Raw genomic sequence first — 18,162 nt, forward strand, 5'->3', positions numbered from 1 at the left:
ATTTTATAAGCCTAGGGGGAAGGGAAAGTCTCAATTCCCCCATGCCTGACGACAGAGGTGGGTTTTAAGGAGCTTACGAAAGGCAAGGAGGGTGGGGGCAACTCTGATATCTGGGTGGAGTTGGTTCCAAAGGGACGGGGCCACCACAGAGAAGGCTCTTCCCCTGGGCCCCGCCAAACGACATTGTTTAGTTGACGGGACCTGGAGAAGGCCAACTCTGTGAGACCTAACTGGTCGCTGGGATTCGTGCAGCAGAAGGCGGTCCCAGAGATATTCTGGTCTGGTGCCATGAAGGGCTTTATAGGTCATAACCAATACTTTGAATTGTGACCGGAAACTGATCGGCAACCAATGCAGACTGCGGAGTGTTGGTGTAACATGGGCATATTTAGGAAAGCCCATGATAGCTCTCGCAGCTGCATTCTGCATGCCCTGAAGTTTCCGAACATTTTAGCTGAATATACTTAATTTTATTTCTACATTCATTATATTCAGAAATTATCTATGGACAAGCAAAGTTTACCAGCGAAAGCCTCAGAATGGGAGATATATCTCCAGAATGGGCTTTGATTATTGATAAAAAAATAGTTTAATAATCCTTATGCTTAAACTATATACATAATAAGCATTTTGTTTTGTAGGCATATACAGTACTTCACTTAGCTGATGTAAAAGAAATCAGAGATAAAATAGGTATAGGGCAAAACAGCAGTAGGCTTTGGGTTAGATCCATGTCCATATGACACATGGCAATATCAGTTCAGTGATTTATAAATTATCAGCATAGGTTTTGGACATGGGTACATATTTTTGGCATTTGGGAATGGATATTAATGAAACTAAATCTGACACATTTGGAGTCTCAAATTTGGAAAAGACTGCTATCTGTATAAGAAGTAAAGTATAAGAAGAGTGAATGCATGTCTCTTGCATACCAAACATCAAAGGTTCACTGTCTGTATTTATTATTTATTTATTTATTTATTTTATTTTATTTATTACTTAGATTTGTATGCCGCCCCTCTCCGAAGACTCGGGGCGGCTCACAACATGTAGAAACAAATCATAAGTGAACAGACAAATTTAAGAATATTTAAATATTTAAAAAACCCCATATGCTAACAGACGCACACCCAGACATACCATGCATAAATTAAACATGCCCAGGGGGAGATGTTTCAGTTCCCCCATGCCTGACGGCAAAGGTGGGTTTTAAGGAGTTTACGGAAGGCAGGAAGAGTAGGGGCAGTTCTAATCTCCGGGGGGAGTTGGTTCCAGAGGGCCGGTGCCGCCACAGAGAAGGCTCTTCCCCTGGGGCCCGCCAACCGACATTGTTTAGTTGACGGGACCCGGAGAAGGCCCACTCTGTGGGACCTAATTGGTCGCTGGGATTCGTGCGGCAGGAGGCGGTCTCGGAGATATTCTGGTCCAATGCCATGAAGGGCTTTAAAGGTCATAACCAACACTTTGAATTGTGACCGGAAACTGATCGGCAGCCAATGCAGACTGCGGAGTGATGGTGAAACATGGGCATACCTAGGTAAGCCCATGACTGCTCTCGCAGCTGCATTTTGCACGATCTGAAGTTTCCGAACACTTTTCAAAGGTAGCCCTTTGAAAATAACTGGATAGATTTGTAGATTTGAAAATAACTGGATAGATCCAGTGTAATAACTGGATAGATTTGAAATCTGAAAGCCTGAAGACTGATAACTATACTCAGCTGGAGGGGTTCAGTATTGTTTTGTTCATCTAATTCAATGCAGAATTCATCTCCTAGTCATCTGAGAAATTGTCTCAGATCACCAAATATCTGGAAAGGGAAGACTCGACATGTTCTATTTTCATCAATCTTCTTTCCTCCATAAAGTACTTGGGATATTATAGAGTACTGTTTGAACAAGGAGTATTCAAGCTATTGTTCAACATTTCATCATGAAACAATTTTTAAGAAACTTCTCTTATCAATATAATCAACCAAGCAATTTTGGCTTTGTGCAAAATCCTCCTCTGATGCACAGCTGGGAGACCATCTCCCTTCTATTTCCCTCGCCCTTCCTTTCAATTCTTGAAATGCCTTGTGAAATGTTAGATGGCCCAGCTCCAGCTGAGGCAGCTGTTCTGAAGTCGATGCAGTGGGAAGGGTTCTCATAACATGGGAACCACATGAAAGCTCTCCGATTAACTCCTCCCCCCCTATTGAAAGGCTTCTTTCACTTCAGTGGTTTGCACATTAGTAGGAATAAAAGACTAGACACACCAAGGGGTACATTTTCAGCACAGTGCCTAGGGAATTAGACACGCAACCCTTGCAAACAATAATGGGAAAATGGCAGTTATGTGTAGAATTCCCTGTGCTGTGTAGTGTGAATTTACATTTCCCTCTTCACATTGTTTCCTTTTGGTGTTGATGTCTGTCTAAAGACAAAACTCTGCTTCCAGGACATCCATAGGAATATATATATATATATATTCTAATAAATATTAATTATAATTTATTAGATTTGTATGCTGCCCCTCTCCGAAGACTCGGAGCGGCTCACAACAATAGTGAACAATGTAAACAAATCCAATTCATAAAAACAATCTAAAAACCCTTATCATTAAAATAACCACACAACCCAATCATACCATACATAAAATCCTATTAGCAAGGGGATATATCAGTTACGTTACCCCATGCCTGGCGACATAAGTGGGTTTTCAGCAACTTACGAAAGGCGAGAAGAGTGTGGGCGATTCTAATCTCCGGGGGGAGTTATAATCATCTGTGCCTTAATAGTAAGCATGTATATACTGGACATTTGCCTGCTCAGACATAAAATCCACTAATGTTTCTTCATTGAAACTTACTCTCCAGTTAAAATAAGCAAGACTGCTACCTTAGTATTTTATAATCTTTTGGGATTGTTTAGAGTATTTGTCAAGGTGCTACAGGTGCTTCATATTTTACCCTTGTTAAACAATAGCTGTACTGGCCCTCATAAAGAAAAAGATCAGAACTGCTGCAGTGGGGATCATCTCTGCGATTAAAAAAAAATCTTTCCCCAACATTTTATCACTTTAAACATCTCAGCATGTCCTCTAAGTCAGTGATTTTCAACCTTTTTTGAGCCGCGGCACATTTTTTACATTTATGAAACCCTGGGGCACATTGAGCGGGGGGGGGGGGGCGCTAAAAAAGTTTGGACAAAAAAATTCTCTCTCTCTTCCTCCCCTTCACTCTATTTCTTTCTCCCTCCCTCTTTCTCTCCCTTCCTTCCTCTTTCTCTCTCTCTCTCTCCATCCCTCTTTCTTTCTCTTCCTTCCTCTCTTTTTTGCTCTCTTTCTCTCTCCCTCCCTACCTCCCTCTATGTCTTTCTCTCTCCTTCCCTCCCTCTCTTTCTCTCTCTCTCTTGCTTTCTTTGTCTCTCTTGCTCTCTCTCTTGCTCTCTCTCTTTCTTTCTCTTGTTTTCTCTCTCTCTTGCTTTCTTTCTCTCTCTTGCTTTCTTTCTCTCTCTCTTGCTTTCTTTCTCTCTGAGCTTTGCGGCACAACTGACCATGTCTTGCGGCACACTAGTGTACCACGGCACACTGGTTGAAAAACACTGCTCTAAGTTAGGAAGCCTAGGATTTCACAAGGAATTCTAGCATTCATCTGTGAAGCCACACTCAACTGCCACCAATACAAGTGTGCAATTTTAGAATTATACCATAAAAAAGACATAACTTCTACTGAATGTGCAAGATTCTCAGAAGTAAGTACAGATGCTTCTGAGATTTCTTTCAAACCTCATTCAAATATGGAAAATATTTTAGGATCCAGGACATAATTATTTTCAATTCTGAATGACCATGAAAATCTAAGAGAAGGTTCAGGGGTCTACAAATGGAGGAGAGGTTCCAGGAATAAAATGGCATGAAGCAATTTAGGATCCAAGCCACTGGGCCTCCTATAGGTTCACAATTCACAGTATCCTAGATAGATTTGCCTTTTCATTGGCTTAAAGAGCTGTTTAACTTGGCACTGTACAACTTGCTACTTTACAGAAGTCCATGCATCTGGCCAAACCAAACATACGTTGCCTTTGGGGAACTCAGCACAGAATCAGTTTTGATTAAATATTTTGCATTCTTTGGACTATTACTGTATTGTTTCAATGACAAACAGCAGGATTACAGGTGACTCTCTGGACATTGTTGAACTGAGTTTCTAGCATCCTACATCATTCAACAAGCAACACAACTGGGGGGGAAAAACCCTGCATATGTTAAAGCATTGTGTTATCCATAGAATTAATTTTAAAGTACATAGGCCAAATTAAAACACAGTGCTGGTTATTTTTTTGATGTGACAGTTTTCATTGTTTTGGCATTCTTGCTTTTGCAGAAATTGGTGTATGTTGGAAGGAGTTAGCGACTAGAAATGTATGGTCACTTTTTAAATGAACTGTGGGTTTTTATTAGTAGCATTTGTAAAAGATTGGTAATTTTTTCTTGTAGAGGACTGCATTTCCTTAATTGAAATTCGTTATAAATAGTGAGTTTAGCTTAAGCAACCATTAAACATGCAACTACCAGGAGTGGGTAACCATACACATTTCTGTAATTCTCTCTCTTCCTCCATTTCTCCTTCTGACTCTCCATTCTCTTTTCTGTCTTTCTCTCACTCTCATATACAAGAGGAGAAAAATGTTCCTCTGAATAGATTTGAAATTAGTCCATAGGCCACAGTCCACATATGATTTCACTTTGCTCACTCCTGAATTAGATCTGTAGCTGGCTTTGTAACAATGGAGAGACTTCCAATATTTGCTTACATTAATACATCACAATGGTGTCTTATGGTTTGATTATTTTTAAGTTTTAGGTAAAATTCGAACTGCGGTTGGTAGTGCTCAGCTTCTCATGGCTCAGAAATTTTACCAATTCAGAGAACTTTGCGAAGAAAATCTGGTATGTAATATATGTTATTTATGTATGTATGTATGTATGTATGTATCTATCTATCTATCTATCTATCTATCTATCTATCTATCTATCTATCTATCTATCTATCTATCTATCTATCTATTAGATTTGTATGCCGCCCCTCTCCATAGACTCAGGGCGGCTAACAACAGTAATAAAACAACATATAACAAATCTAATATTTAAAATAACTAAAAACCCTTATTAAAAACCAAACATACACACAAATATACCATGCATAAAGTGTATAGGCCTGGGGGGAATGAATATCTCAATTCCCCCATGCCTGACGACAGAGGTGGGTTTTAAGGAGCTTATGAAAGGCAAGGAGGGTGGGGGCAATTCTGATCTCTGGGGGGAGCTGATTCCCGAGGGTTGGGGCCACCACAGAGAAGGCTCTTCCCCTGGGTCCCGCAAAACAACATTGTTTAGTCGACGGGACCCAGAGAAGGCCAACTCTGTGGGACCTAACTGGTCGCTGGGATTCGTGCAGCAGAAGGTGGTCCCAGAGATATTCTGGTCCGATGCCATGAAGGGCTTTATAGGTCATAACCAACACTTTGAATTGTGATCGGAAACTGATCGGCAACCAATGCAGACTGCGGAGTGTTGGTGTAACATGGGCATACTTAGGGAAGCTCATGATTCCTCTCGTAGCTGCATTCTGCACGATCTGAAGTTTCCGAACATTCTTCAAAGGTAGCCCCATGTAGAGAGTGTTACAATAGTCGAGCCTCGAGGGCATGAGGGCATGAGTGACTGTGAGCAGTGACTCCCGGCCCAAATAGGGCCGCAACTGATGCACCAGGCGAACCTGGGCAAATTCCCCCCTCACCACAGCTGAAAGATGTTTCTCTAATGTGAGCTGTGGATCGAGGAGGACACCCAAGTTGCGGACCCTCTCTGAGGGGGTCAATGATTCCCCCCTCAAGGTGATGGATGGACAGATGGAATTGTCCCTAGGAGGCAAAACCCACAGCCACTCCGTCTTATCAGGGTTGAGTTTGAGTCTGTTGACACCCATCCAGACCCCAACAGCCTCCAGGTACTGACACATCACATCCACTGTTTCGTTGACTGGACATGGGGTGGAGATGTACAACTGGGTATCATCCGCATACTGATGAGACCTCACCCCATGCCCTTGGATGATCTCGCCCAACGGTTTCATGTAGATAATAAATAGCAGGGGGGAAAGGACCGATCCTTGAGGCACCCCACAAGGGAGAGACCTAGAGGTCGACCTCTGACCCCCCACTAACACTGATTGCGACCAACCGGAGAGGTAGGAGGAGAACCACTGGAGAACAGTGCCTCCCACTCCCACTTATGTTCTTATGTTCTTAATGCAGTAAGGCAGTGTTTCCCAACCTTTTTTGAGCCGCGGCACATTATTCACATTTTCAAAATCCTGGGGAACACTGAACGGGGGGGGGGGGGGGCGCTAAAGAAAAGTTTTGACAAAAAAAAATCTTCCTCCATTTCGCTCTATTTCTCCCTCACTCTTTCTCTCTCTTCCTTCCTTCCCTTCTTTCTCTTTCCATCCCTCTTTCTTTCTTCCTCTCTCTTTTGCTCTCTTTCTCTCTCCCTCCTTCCCTCCTTCCCTCCCCATATGTCTTTCTCTCTCCCTTGCTCTCTCTGCCTCTCTTGCTATCTCTCTTTCATTCTCTCTCTTTTTCTCTCTCTTTCTCTCTCTTGCTATCTCTTTCTCTCTCTCTCTGTCTCTCTTTCTCTCTTTCTCTCTCTCTTGCTAGCTCTCTTTCTTTCTCTCTCTTTCTCATTCTCTATCTCTCTGTCTCTCTCTCTGCCTCTCTTGCTCTCTCTCTCTCTCTCTCTGCCTCTCTTGCTATGTCTCTCTTGCTCTCTCTCTCTTTCTCTCTCTTCCTTTCTTCTCTGCGGAGGCCGGCGAAGGTTTTTCTTATTTTAAATGTTCCGGGTGGCAGGGGGATGCGGAGCCCGCACGCACCCCCCCCCCCGACATTCCAAATCCTGCCTCAGCTGTGAGAAGAAAAAAGCGCTCGGTGAAGAGACTGCATGCAAGAGGGGCCGGGCGGGCGTTAGCAGCCCGATGAGGAGGACGAGAAGCCGCTGCAGCCACCCCCAATCCCCCCCCTTCCCTGGGTACCTTCCAAAGGCCCCTGGAAAAAGGCAGGAGGTAGCAACGAGGCGCGAGGACAAGCAGGCAGCTTGGCGGAGGGGAAGCGCTGACGGGCTCTCCTCCTTCCCCACCCCCACACTTCTCTCCCGCCCTGGCTTTTGCTTCGCCCACAGATTTCCCCGCAGTTCAAAAGGAGGCAAGAGGTGGCCTGGACGAAATTGCGGGGAAATCATGGGGCGAAGCAAAAGCCAGGGCGGGAGAGAAGCGCGGGGGTGGGGAAGGAGGAGAGCCCGTCAGCGCTTCCCCTCCGCCAAGAGGTTATTGCCGCCGCCTCTGCCTCCACTCAGGGAGCCAACGTGGTTGAGCTGAGCGAGAGGAAAAGGCGCGGTGACCACGGTGGCTCCCTGAGTGGAGGCAGAAGCGGTGGCAATAACCTCTGTGCTTTCTACGGCAGCGTGGCTGAGCTGGACGGAGGGAAGCGGCAGCTCCCACTCGAGGAACCCACGGCAACTGGCGACGGCTTGGTGGGAGGCGACGGCGGGAGACACAGGCGGTGGGAGGAGAGGGAACCAGGAAGCGACTGTGAAGCCCAAGACCATCCACAGGACGACACTCAGGCAGGGGCGCCGGCAGCACCCCGCCCAGCTGGAGCTTCTCGCGGCACACCTGGCCATGTCTCGCGGCACACTACTGTGCCGCGGCACACCAGTTGGGAAACGCTGCAGTAAGGTACCCAACATCAGTAGAAATAAAAAACGAAATTCCACCTGACTTTTTAAGGACTTAGAATTGTTTTGTGTGGGTTTTTTTTTCATATTTATATTTCTTATTCTTTTCTCTCACACAGAATCCCAATGCACACCCGAGACCAGCCTCCCAAGATTTAGCAGGGTTTTGGGATATGCTGCAGTTGTCCATAGAAAATATTAGTATGAAATTTGACGAACTTCATCAGTTAAAGGCCAATAATTGGAAACATCTGGATCTACATGACAAGAAGGTAGAACATTGTCGATTTTGTATGCTTCATTTAAAACCCTGCACAAATACTGGACAGATTAAATAGGTCTGTGCATACTTCACTGATGTTAAAAACATGAAATGGATTTCATATCAGATTAATTCCACTGTAAAAGAAAAGAAAAGAAAATGTTTACTTTAAGAATCACCTGGAATATTATCTGTAATATGTTCAGGCATATTTTTAAGGCAAACTTGTACATGTGAAAAATGGGATTGTGCTCATTTGTTTTATTATACTTAACGTATAATTATATTAGATAATCAACTGTTAGAAGAAATTGCCTCATATATTGATTCTTACAATTAAAATTAATATAGAGAGTACACAGTACTGCCTAGTGTAAGAGTTTTGTTTACTAATGCACTATGAAATGTATAAGTAAACTAGGGGAGTACTGTTATCAGCACTGAGTTGGTAACCAGCCCCATTCCCATGGATAAATGTATGGGTATCTGCCAATCAAGCCATCATAAATATTACCTGGAAAGTCTCTTGTGTCATTACTTTATTTGAGGGAGACCTCATAGGTGGTTTCACCTCTTTTATTTCACTCAGTAAGTACTAGCTCTAAAATACTAATTTGTTGTTGTTGTTCAGTCACTACTATGTTTCCCTGAAAATGAGACCCTGTTTTATATTTTTTGAACCCCGAAATAAGCGCTTGGCCGTATTTTGGGGGAGGTCTTATTATTTTGGGGCATGTGGAGCAAGACGGAGCTCCTCTTGCCATCTTACCTGATTTACAGTTCTGTCTCCCCAACCTTAACCAAAGAAAATGGCGGGGACCAGCTGCGCATGCGTTTAAATTTTTTTAGGGGAGGGCTTATTTTTGGCGGGTTTATTTTTTGGAGGAGGGCTTATTTTCGGGGGATATCTTCTTTTCAGGGAAACACGGTAAGTCATGTCTAATTCTTCGTGACCCCATGGACCATAGCATGGCTCTGTCCTCCAGTGTCTCCCAGACTCAAACGCTAAGTAGGATAGTAAATTAAGACTCAATTTTTATTTCCTAGACTTACCTGAATGTTAGGTCATTTTTAGTGTGTTTTGTCACATTGTTCTCAATAGTAGTGTCAAAAGTAGTCACTGTTTCCCTAGAGACCAGTAAGCATTTTAAAGCTCAGATATATCCCATAATAATATAAGTACAAATTGACAGGTCGAATGGAAATATGAAAACTTACATGTGAACAGTTTTCGTTTTCTTTTCCAGGGCCCAAAATTGGGAAAGGTTGGGGAGGGGAGGAAAGGAAAGGACATTAGGAGGAAAAAATGAGTGTCTTCTGAAATATTTTCTCCCACTATGAAATGTAAAAATGTACTATTTAAATGAAGTACTTTAATATATTCTTATCCTGTTGCCCTTAGTAATATGTCTACCCTTATAAATTAAGATGGGGATTTAGCCGAATAATGGATAGTTTATTTCAACCACTTTAAAAAAAAACCCTATATTTCCATAGCAAAGAGAAATTTGCTATTGTTGTAATTACTGATGTAGTCAAATATTTTTAAGGCCCATGCCTTTATAAGGAAAAGCACAAACTCAGTTTCACACACATTAAAGAAAATTGGAAAAAAAAGGACAAAGAATTCCCCTTGCACTAATTTGTTTAGAACATTTCAAGCTGTTCATAGTGTTGTTTATACTCTGGCCTAATCTGCCTATGATTATTTCAAGCATTATTTTTAAAGCAAAGAATAATAGTATGGGAATAAGTCATGTAGATATTTCATGGTTTTTTTTCCAAAGGATATTTAAAATAATAATAATTGGGATTTCATTCCATAATGTCAGTCTTCTCAGAATCTCTGTTTTGTTTGCCATAGCTATATTTTAAAAGTCTAGGGAAAAGAATGGGCTTGTTGAACCATTCTTGCATTTGTTATACCTCATGCTGGAACCTTAATCAGTTCTGAATATTGACACCATCACCACCACCAAAATAAATACTGAATGATTAAGTCAAGTAAAAGAATTTTTTACTTATAAATGTTCAATAGGGCAAAGCATGAAGTCATCTGGTTTACACTATAGAATTTACATTACAGCATTCTGAGAAAATCATATATTTGCATTCTTTTCTTGTTCCGAACCAAAATACTAATAAATGTTTACCTCAAGTCCCACAAGATAATTCTTTGATGATTCTAAAACGCACTATTTTATTAGATGTTATGGTACCTAAATAGACCAAAGATTTTTTTTTCAGCATAAAAAACTGATTACTACCTTAATGATAAACTCAACAAAAGGAGTAAATTAAACAGAACTAAAAAATCAGGATGTTTCATCGGCCTGTAGTGAAAAAATATATTTTGTGGATCATGGTTACCATGTGTGGCTACATTAATATTTAAATTAAATTGCTTGTTTTCCTTATTTAAGAAAAAAATATGAAAAAAGTTGTGAATTTGTCTCTATATTTGTGCTTGTAATCCTTCATCCTAAACTTGAATAACTACCATAGTTCATTCTTTGCATGCAGATCGAATGCAGTGTTTCAAACAAATCCATTTCCATGAACACAAGCAAAGAAAAAATGTTTTGATCAACAATGAAAAAATAATAAATTGTAATGACGCTTATAGAACATAATGAAATTAATAATCCATTTAGGAAATTATTATTAAGATAGATACCATATAATTTTTGGAAAAATAGAATCTATGTAAATCAGTTATATATTTTCGGTTAGACATGTGGATCCAAATTTAAAAGGAAAAGGGTGAGCTGGAGTGCATCAGGCAATAATATAACATCGGTTGACAACTCCTTAAAGAAACTGCATTATTCCTGGGCTCCCATAGCCATTATACAATCCCAGAAAGGATGCATTTAATTTATGGAAGGCTGGATACATGCTGTATGACTTCTACACTCCTTTGCACTTCAAATCCAGATTACTGGGTAGCCCTTTTTGGATCCTATATGTAAATTCCAGAAGTAACATACTGATAGGTCTCTCCCTCCCCACTCTCATTCTGTCTCTTTTTATATACGTATATGATATATTAATATGTATCATGTGGACATATACAAATTTCTTCCTGTTTATTAACCATGTCATCTTTGGATGCCAAAGTACTCACTAATTATATTCTCGGAATTGCTTTTTAAAGTTTTCCCCATCCACTTCTGAATTTGTAATTGAATTCAGTGTGTAGATTGTTAACTCCGATGCTATACTTTTAAAGAAGCACATTGCACCCGAAGTATGCAACGTTCCTTAGTCACCACCAACCACGTTCTTTTTCATTTTGTTTTTAAATTTTGCTATGATAACTAACCTCAGGCTGCTAGTTCATATGACTGTGTGAAATCTATCCATAAGTCTTGAATGTTGTAAGCTCATTTAGTCTTGTGAATGTATAATTGTATACAATGGGATCAGTGCTCATTATCTATGTCTTTCATTCCTACCACATACTATTCTATTATGCTGAGTTAATTTATTCAGAATTTTACTGATAGTTAGGTGTAAGGTGATTTTAATTACCATCTGACTTTCTAGAATTATGACATTGTATTCAGATGCAGTATTAAAGATGCTCTCCTTTCTCATTCTGAATATCCAGAAGAGGAATTTAGATATCCCAGCAGGAGCTACATACAGTATTTAATGGTGGGAGCTTCATCCTTTTGAGCCTGATGCTACGTGTCTATGGAGAACTAGCGCTGTTATCAATGTCGTCCTTTTTTGCCTTAAGATTATGTACTTTTTAAAGTCTTTGAATGCCAGTTCAGTGAAGAGAAAGTAAATTAAGTTTAGGCAAACAAGTATCTTCTAACCACTGACTTGTCCTAGTTTGTTTGTCTCCCCCCACCTCCCCTTTAATTTTTTTTTTCTTTAAATTTTTCCCCTGAGAAGCTGTATAATGTCATTAACCTTCTGCTTTGATCAGGAGAGAAGGGCCCCTCCTCCAGTGCCAAAGAAGCCATCGAAAAGTCAGGTGCCACTCATTCGGGAACGCTCTTTGGAGAGCTCACAGCGTCAGGAGGCCCGGAAACGGCTGATGGCTGCCAAACGAGCTGCATCGGTTCGTCAGAACTCAGCCACTGAAAGCGCCGAAAGCATTGAGATTTACATCCCCGAAGCCCAGACCAGGCTATGAAGGGTTCCAACCAGGAGGACTGTTAATGGCAAGAAATATCTCTTGTATAATTTGCCCGAGGTCCATGCTCAGAGATACCAATATGTATTTGTATTTCTCTCCTCTTCCTTTTATCTCTCTCTTCTCTCCCAATGAATTAACACTACTGTGGTGTAACTGTCAATTCTCCAAGAGGGTTTTGCTAACATCCCTTGCTTTCTAAAGGTTTGCCCATCTCAGCCTAGTGCTTTGCCATATGTACTGACGCTGCCCACCTTGCCTCTTGTAAAGAATCCCATGCACCCACAAATAACACCTCTCTTCCTTTCTGTCTCACGTACACACATGTATGCGCGTACACACACACACACACACACACAGAAATCTGTACAATAGATGCACCGATTTACTCATCTTTGTTCCCTAAAGGTAGTCTGTTATCTAGTGTACAGCAATATTCCATTATTTGGTACTTTGGAAATCCAGTATTTCAGGGTAATAACTTTAGGATTCTGTTGTCCTCCACATTGATAGTGAATGGAGCTTGGGCTCAGAATCCCTTCTTTGTATGACTATTTTTTAATTTAATTTAATTTTTTAGAAACAGAGACATATGATTTTGATTTTACAAGATAATCCTTTTCATCTGTCATATTAGAAGTTGGGGAGATAGGTGTACTGCAGTAAAAGTTCAAATGAGTCATGGGAATGAAATGTCCGTCATCCCATGAAAAGACTAGCAGCTGTACAAACTGCCTCACTTTATTTCCTCAAACTCAACTTACAATCTTTTTGATCAGGAGAAGTCTATAAAATCTATCTTCCAAGGTAGTAATATTTTTAAGGCAATAACAAGAAAGCTTAGATGAATTTAAAAGATGAGTGAAAATTGGATTAAAGAAATATTTTCATCCAATCAATTAGTAAGAATTTTTAACATTGTACTATATTGTCATTTCCTACTACAATGAGTACATTTTAAAAGGGAAAATCATTTGTTGATTTCCTGACTTTGATGAGCTTTCAAATTTTGCACATCTCCAACTAGCTGTTTGTTTCTAAAATGGTGTAAATGAAATACATGTTGTATACTACTCATGACCATTGATCTCAAATGTTTCATACTTTCCCCTTTGGCTTCTTCTTTAAAATAGAGAATATCTTTCTTTACAAAACTGTTTTAAAGTATGTAGTCTACACACAATGCTAGATTGTTTGGGGGAAAGACTGATAGGCAACAGAGCTATGCAGTGTTTTATAAATTATTTCAAAAAAGCTGCTTCAGAGCAATTGGAAGGACAAACATAGAACTTGTTTGTGACTCTTTAAAGCAGCCATGTCTTTTCCTTGGATTATGTGGCGCTCTCTAGAGTTGCTAGAACAAAAAATATTTTTGGAACCAAATATGAAACACTGCTTAACCATAATAAGGAACCCTTGGCATGGGTCTATAGTGTGCAATCTGACCAAACTATCACACTAGCAGAAAGCATGATGATTTCACAAGCACCACAATTTTAAGGAAAGTATCTAACACGCACTAATGTGCATGTTTAAAGCACTAAAGAATTAACAGTTCATGTCCTAATGGAGGTGTTGGTTCCAGTTGGTCTACATTCTGTGGCCAAAATCATGGATGAGATGAAAACATTCAACAATTTATCGATCTAGACTATATCATTTTTTTTAGTTGTATCCTCTCAAGTCACATGGGCAAAGAGTGTGGATCATTTCTTATTTGAATATTTAAATTTACCCATATTGGCACCTATGTCGACTATGGAAAAATAATACCTTACTGACAGATCAAGAAAGAAGTGATCTAATGCTAATGAAATACACTGAATGAATGATTTGTAATCTGTATTATCAAAGCTGGCTTTCAATTAGCTTAAGTTTAAGTTTTAAACTTTTCAAATATGAAACTCTTAACTGGTTGGATAGTAAAATTACACAGTTCAATCTCGCAGTGATAGAAATTACCATTTAAAAGCTGCCTTTTTCTTTTGTGCCTTTTTTCTTTGAGAATATATATATCAACAGATCATAGCAGGACATGATGGAATGATACAGCATCATTTTTAGGCTCTATCTTTTTCCCCCCAAAGAATCTGGTAGAGGTAACAGATATGGAAATCTAAAAAATAAAAAGTAAAATCACTAGAAAATTTGCTACCTCTCAAAGCCATTGATATATCCAAGCTATACACTTATTAACAGGGCACAAAATATCACTGCTGTGTTTTACAAGTAAAGGGCTAATAATTTCATATTTTTAAGACTTTTAAAGGCAAGGATAAAAATCCAGTATTAACTGAAACCCGATAGTCTGACTTGCAACATTTGAACTGTATTATGTTGAGAATGTTTTTTTGCTTTAATTTATAGCCTCTTTTTAATATTTGAAGGCTTGCACATTGCTTGCAGTCTATATAATAGTAGTAGTCACCTTTAAATATAGACATGTTTTTTAAAAATTGGACTCTTCATACAGATGTGCAAAACATGTCATACAGATCTATTTTCACAACGATATAATTTCTGTGGTGTTTGAATCCCATAAAAAACGTATAAAAACTAGCTGAAATGCTGTTGGGAAAAAATCGTGTTAAGATAAGGCAATTTATTTAGCAATGTCATATGCTATATGATTACAAGCAATGATGTACTACAAAATAGCCAATTGTTTTATATGGCTTACCCTTGGGGAAAAATGGTGAGGATCACAACTTAATTTTATATTTTTGGAGAGATGTATTTGCACATCATAACTTTAAGGAATTTGTAAACATGATACCTCATTATTCACTTTGGTTTGATGTAGACATAACAAGTAAACCTTCGAACAAATTCCTAGAAAAATGCAGAAGGTATGAAGATGTTGAACATCTGCATGCAATAGAAGGATTTGAAAAACTGCAGTCCTGCAATGGACAATAGTGCCACCTTGATTATTTTTTGGCATTGCAGGTCTATAAATCGGGCTGCTGCTTTACTCTGATTGCCTCTTGTGGACTTTTTATCTATACAAAGCAAATAGAAAAAAAATCATTTTCAAATCATTTCTTACTGCAGGGAACCTTATCATGCTCAGATTTCTTCAATTAAAATCAGTGGGAATTAGCAACTTTAATTGGCTAAATTGTGTCTTATTCTTTCAATTGATTTTGTAGGGCTTATTTCATTCAAATTTCCATACTTCTGCAAAAAAACTGCAATCAATGTTTTAAAATACAATTGGGATTAGGGATATTTTAAAAAAAGAGGTTGACCTGTTAAACCAAAAGTTTTAAAATATTTATTATATATATTTTTGCAGGCCTTTCCGTAAAATACTTTTAACAGTGCATTATAATGCAAGTCTACTTAGATGTAAGAGTCACTGAGTAAAACAATTTATTTCCATTCACTATGATTTAACACTTAGGCCCAACCTGGCGCCTTCAGATACTTTATAGAGTTATTTCTAAATATTTCTAAAGCTCATTAGGAAAATACATCACAATAATGCCAAATTGGAGAATCCTGGTAGGATACAAGTTTGGACGGTAATTAATCTGGAAGTAATCTCACTTAATCTGTGCTTTACTTCTAAGTAGACACACATAAGCATACACTGTTGTTCTTTTGTAACGAGAGATAAAAAGATGAAATGTTTTAATATTTAAAAAAAGTAAATGCTAGTATCTTATTTATAATATATTTCCATTTATTTATTGGTATTCCCTTAATGTTTTGTTATGTACTAGCACTTTAATTTGGATTTTATATTTATGAATTTACAGTTTGTTTTTTAAATTTATAATTCACAGTTTTACTAGAATGTGAATCAGAGCCAGTGACATAGATGCATTCTAGCTGCATTCCCAGTCAGAATAATCTGTTTTTGGTTTTATTTTTTCCTTTTTCTGCAAAACTGCTACAGTTTGAAAAACTCGAGAGGGAAGGCTGGAGAGCATTATATGGCACTTTGAATTAGTTTTTCATAGGATTATCTATCTGATATGTGGATACACAAACATGTAAATAGATTAATGTTTCCCGTAATGTAAAAAGAGCAAATTAATAAAATAAATAATGCACTGCTTGTAAGAGCTGTGGCTTTTCAATATAAATTTTTATTCCTTTTTTGAAAAAAAAAATCAAGCTTTTGATGTGGTCGTATGATGTCTGGAGCAAACAGCATTACAGGATAGAATGTTAGATTGGCTTTTTAAAGATTTATGTGAACATTTGTTCTCACACCATCCTTCTAATCCTTGGGAGGGCAGACCGTGGTATATATCATATATATAATATATATTCTCACATGAAGGTATTCTTTAAACATATTTCAGATACTTTTTAGCAGCGATGTGATAATTTTCTTGGAGCATCAAAATACTAGTGTAAAGGTGTCTAATACATATAGGAATCCTTCTCTTTTAGATTGGTTGGTTGGTTGCCGGTATACTATATGTATATGTTAAAAGTTATCATAATAGGCAAAACATAGAGATTTTAGTTGACACGTGGTATAGCCTTTGTATTTTTTTTATTAGTTTTCACATTTTCATTTTCCATACATTTACTTAAATATCATTTGAATTTTGATTGTGAATTTAAGTAATCTGCCTTCATGTATGAATGAACCAATGTTTATGTAATCTAAATTATTTATTAACTTGATTATTTATTTATTGGGCTCATATGCTATTCCAGTCCTAAATGACTGGCTGGCACATATACACAATGATCAGATTAAAAACACAATACAGTACACCAATGTTAAAATATCTTGAGTCCTCGCTAACAGCCAATGCCGTGCAACATTCCTGCCAGAGAATATATCCAAGACAACAAAACAAAAATCACAGACATGACAGAAAGCTATCTTTATAATTTTTCAGAATTCACCCAGGCAGAGATTAAGCTGATTTTCATTGCAAAGCTATTCCAGATTTGAGAGGAGGGGAGCTGCTAGGAACTGAGAAGTCCTTCTCTATGGTTTATGAAGATCACATACTCTTGAAGAAGGGACCCAGAGGGAATCTTCTGTTTTTGATGTTACATTTGGGCGAAAACTACTGAGAGTGAGCAATTTTGAAGATTCTAAGGTTCTGATCCTTGAAGGCTTTTGATGGTGAAAACCAGCACTCTACGAATTGCACTTGGGAGTAATTGGCCACCAGTGTGGCTCTCAAATAAGTGCTTTTGGGATATGTCTGGACAATCTGAAACTTCTGGGTAGTTTTTGCATAAGAGATGACCAAGGCATAGGAGACAATGAGGAGAGACTTCCACTTCTCTAAAAGTTATTAATTGACACACAAGGTGCATCTGTGTAAATTGCCTGGTAGCTACAGTTAAGAAATGTTTGAACAGGAGCTGAGGACTCAGGAAAGATCCCATGATTATGAACCAATTCTCTCTGCAAATTGGACATGAACCTGTTTTCCCAATTCAGGTACAGATAGTCTTCAGTGACTGGTGACTAAATCAGTGACTAAACTGATCCTTTTTGATCAGTTTGGCTGCAAAGTTGAATGTCATCAACCTGATGATGATGCCTGATTCCATGCTGGCTTACGATTTCACTCAATGATATCACATGATTGTTAATATGGGGCGGGGAATGCATCAGGTCTTGTGGCAACCTCCCGTGGAATTTCTTACTGTTCAATCTCTCTCTCTCTCTCTCCCTCTCTCTCTCTCACCTCTCACTGATTCACGCTTTTAAACAAATAGATTAAAAAGTCATTCCTAATCCTAGCACTTAGTTGGTTCAGAAAAATACAACAAATGCCACTAATAGATAAACAGGACTAGGAAGTTCCTATTTCTTGTATCCTGATCTCTGCACCTATTGCCTAAAAGAACACACAATGTAAAGCAATCTACCTCTGAGCTTGAGAAGGAAGTGAGATAAAACAGTTGCTCAGCTCTGGCAAAGAAAAAAGTGGGAGAAAGGGATTCAGAACAATCCCACCTTGACCTTGTTATTTCTTAAAAGGGG

The 18,162-nt window shown here is 38.9% G+C and overlaps 1 protein-coding gene across 1 annotated transcript in view; it reads left to right on the forward strand.

Annotated features, from left to right (window-relative positions):
• Nucleotides 1–14,033, forward strand: part of DLGAP1 (DLG associated protein 1) — a 130,344-nt gene extending 116,311 nt beyond the window's left edge. The window contains exons 8-10 of the mRNA XM_070747582.1: nucleotides 4,844–4,935; nucleotides 7,896–8,048; nucleotides 11,979–14,033. Of these exons, the coding sequence (XP_070603683.1) occupies nucleotides 4,844–4,935; nucleotides 7,896–8,048; nucleotides 11,979–12,188 (455 nt within the window). The 3' untranslated portion in view covers nucleotides 12,189–14,033. The remainder of the gene's footprint in view (nucleotides 1–4,843; nucleotides 4,936–7,895; nucleotides 8,049–11,978) is intronic.
• Nucleotides 14,034–18,162: the final 4,129 nt, after the last annotated feature.

The sequence above is a fragment of the Erythrolamprus reginae genome, chromosome 3 (assembly GCF_031021105.1).
Source record: "Erythrolamprus reginae isolate rEryReg1 chromosome 3, rEryReg1.hap1, whole genome shotgun sequence".
Classification (NCBI taxonomy): domain Eukaryota; kingdom Metazoa; phylum Chordata; class Lepidosauria; order Squamata; family Dipsadidae; genus Erythrolamprus; species Erythrolamprus reginae.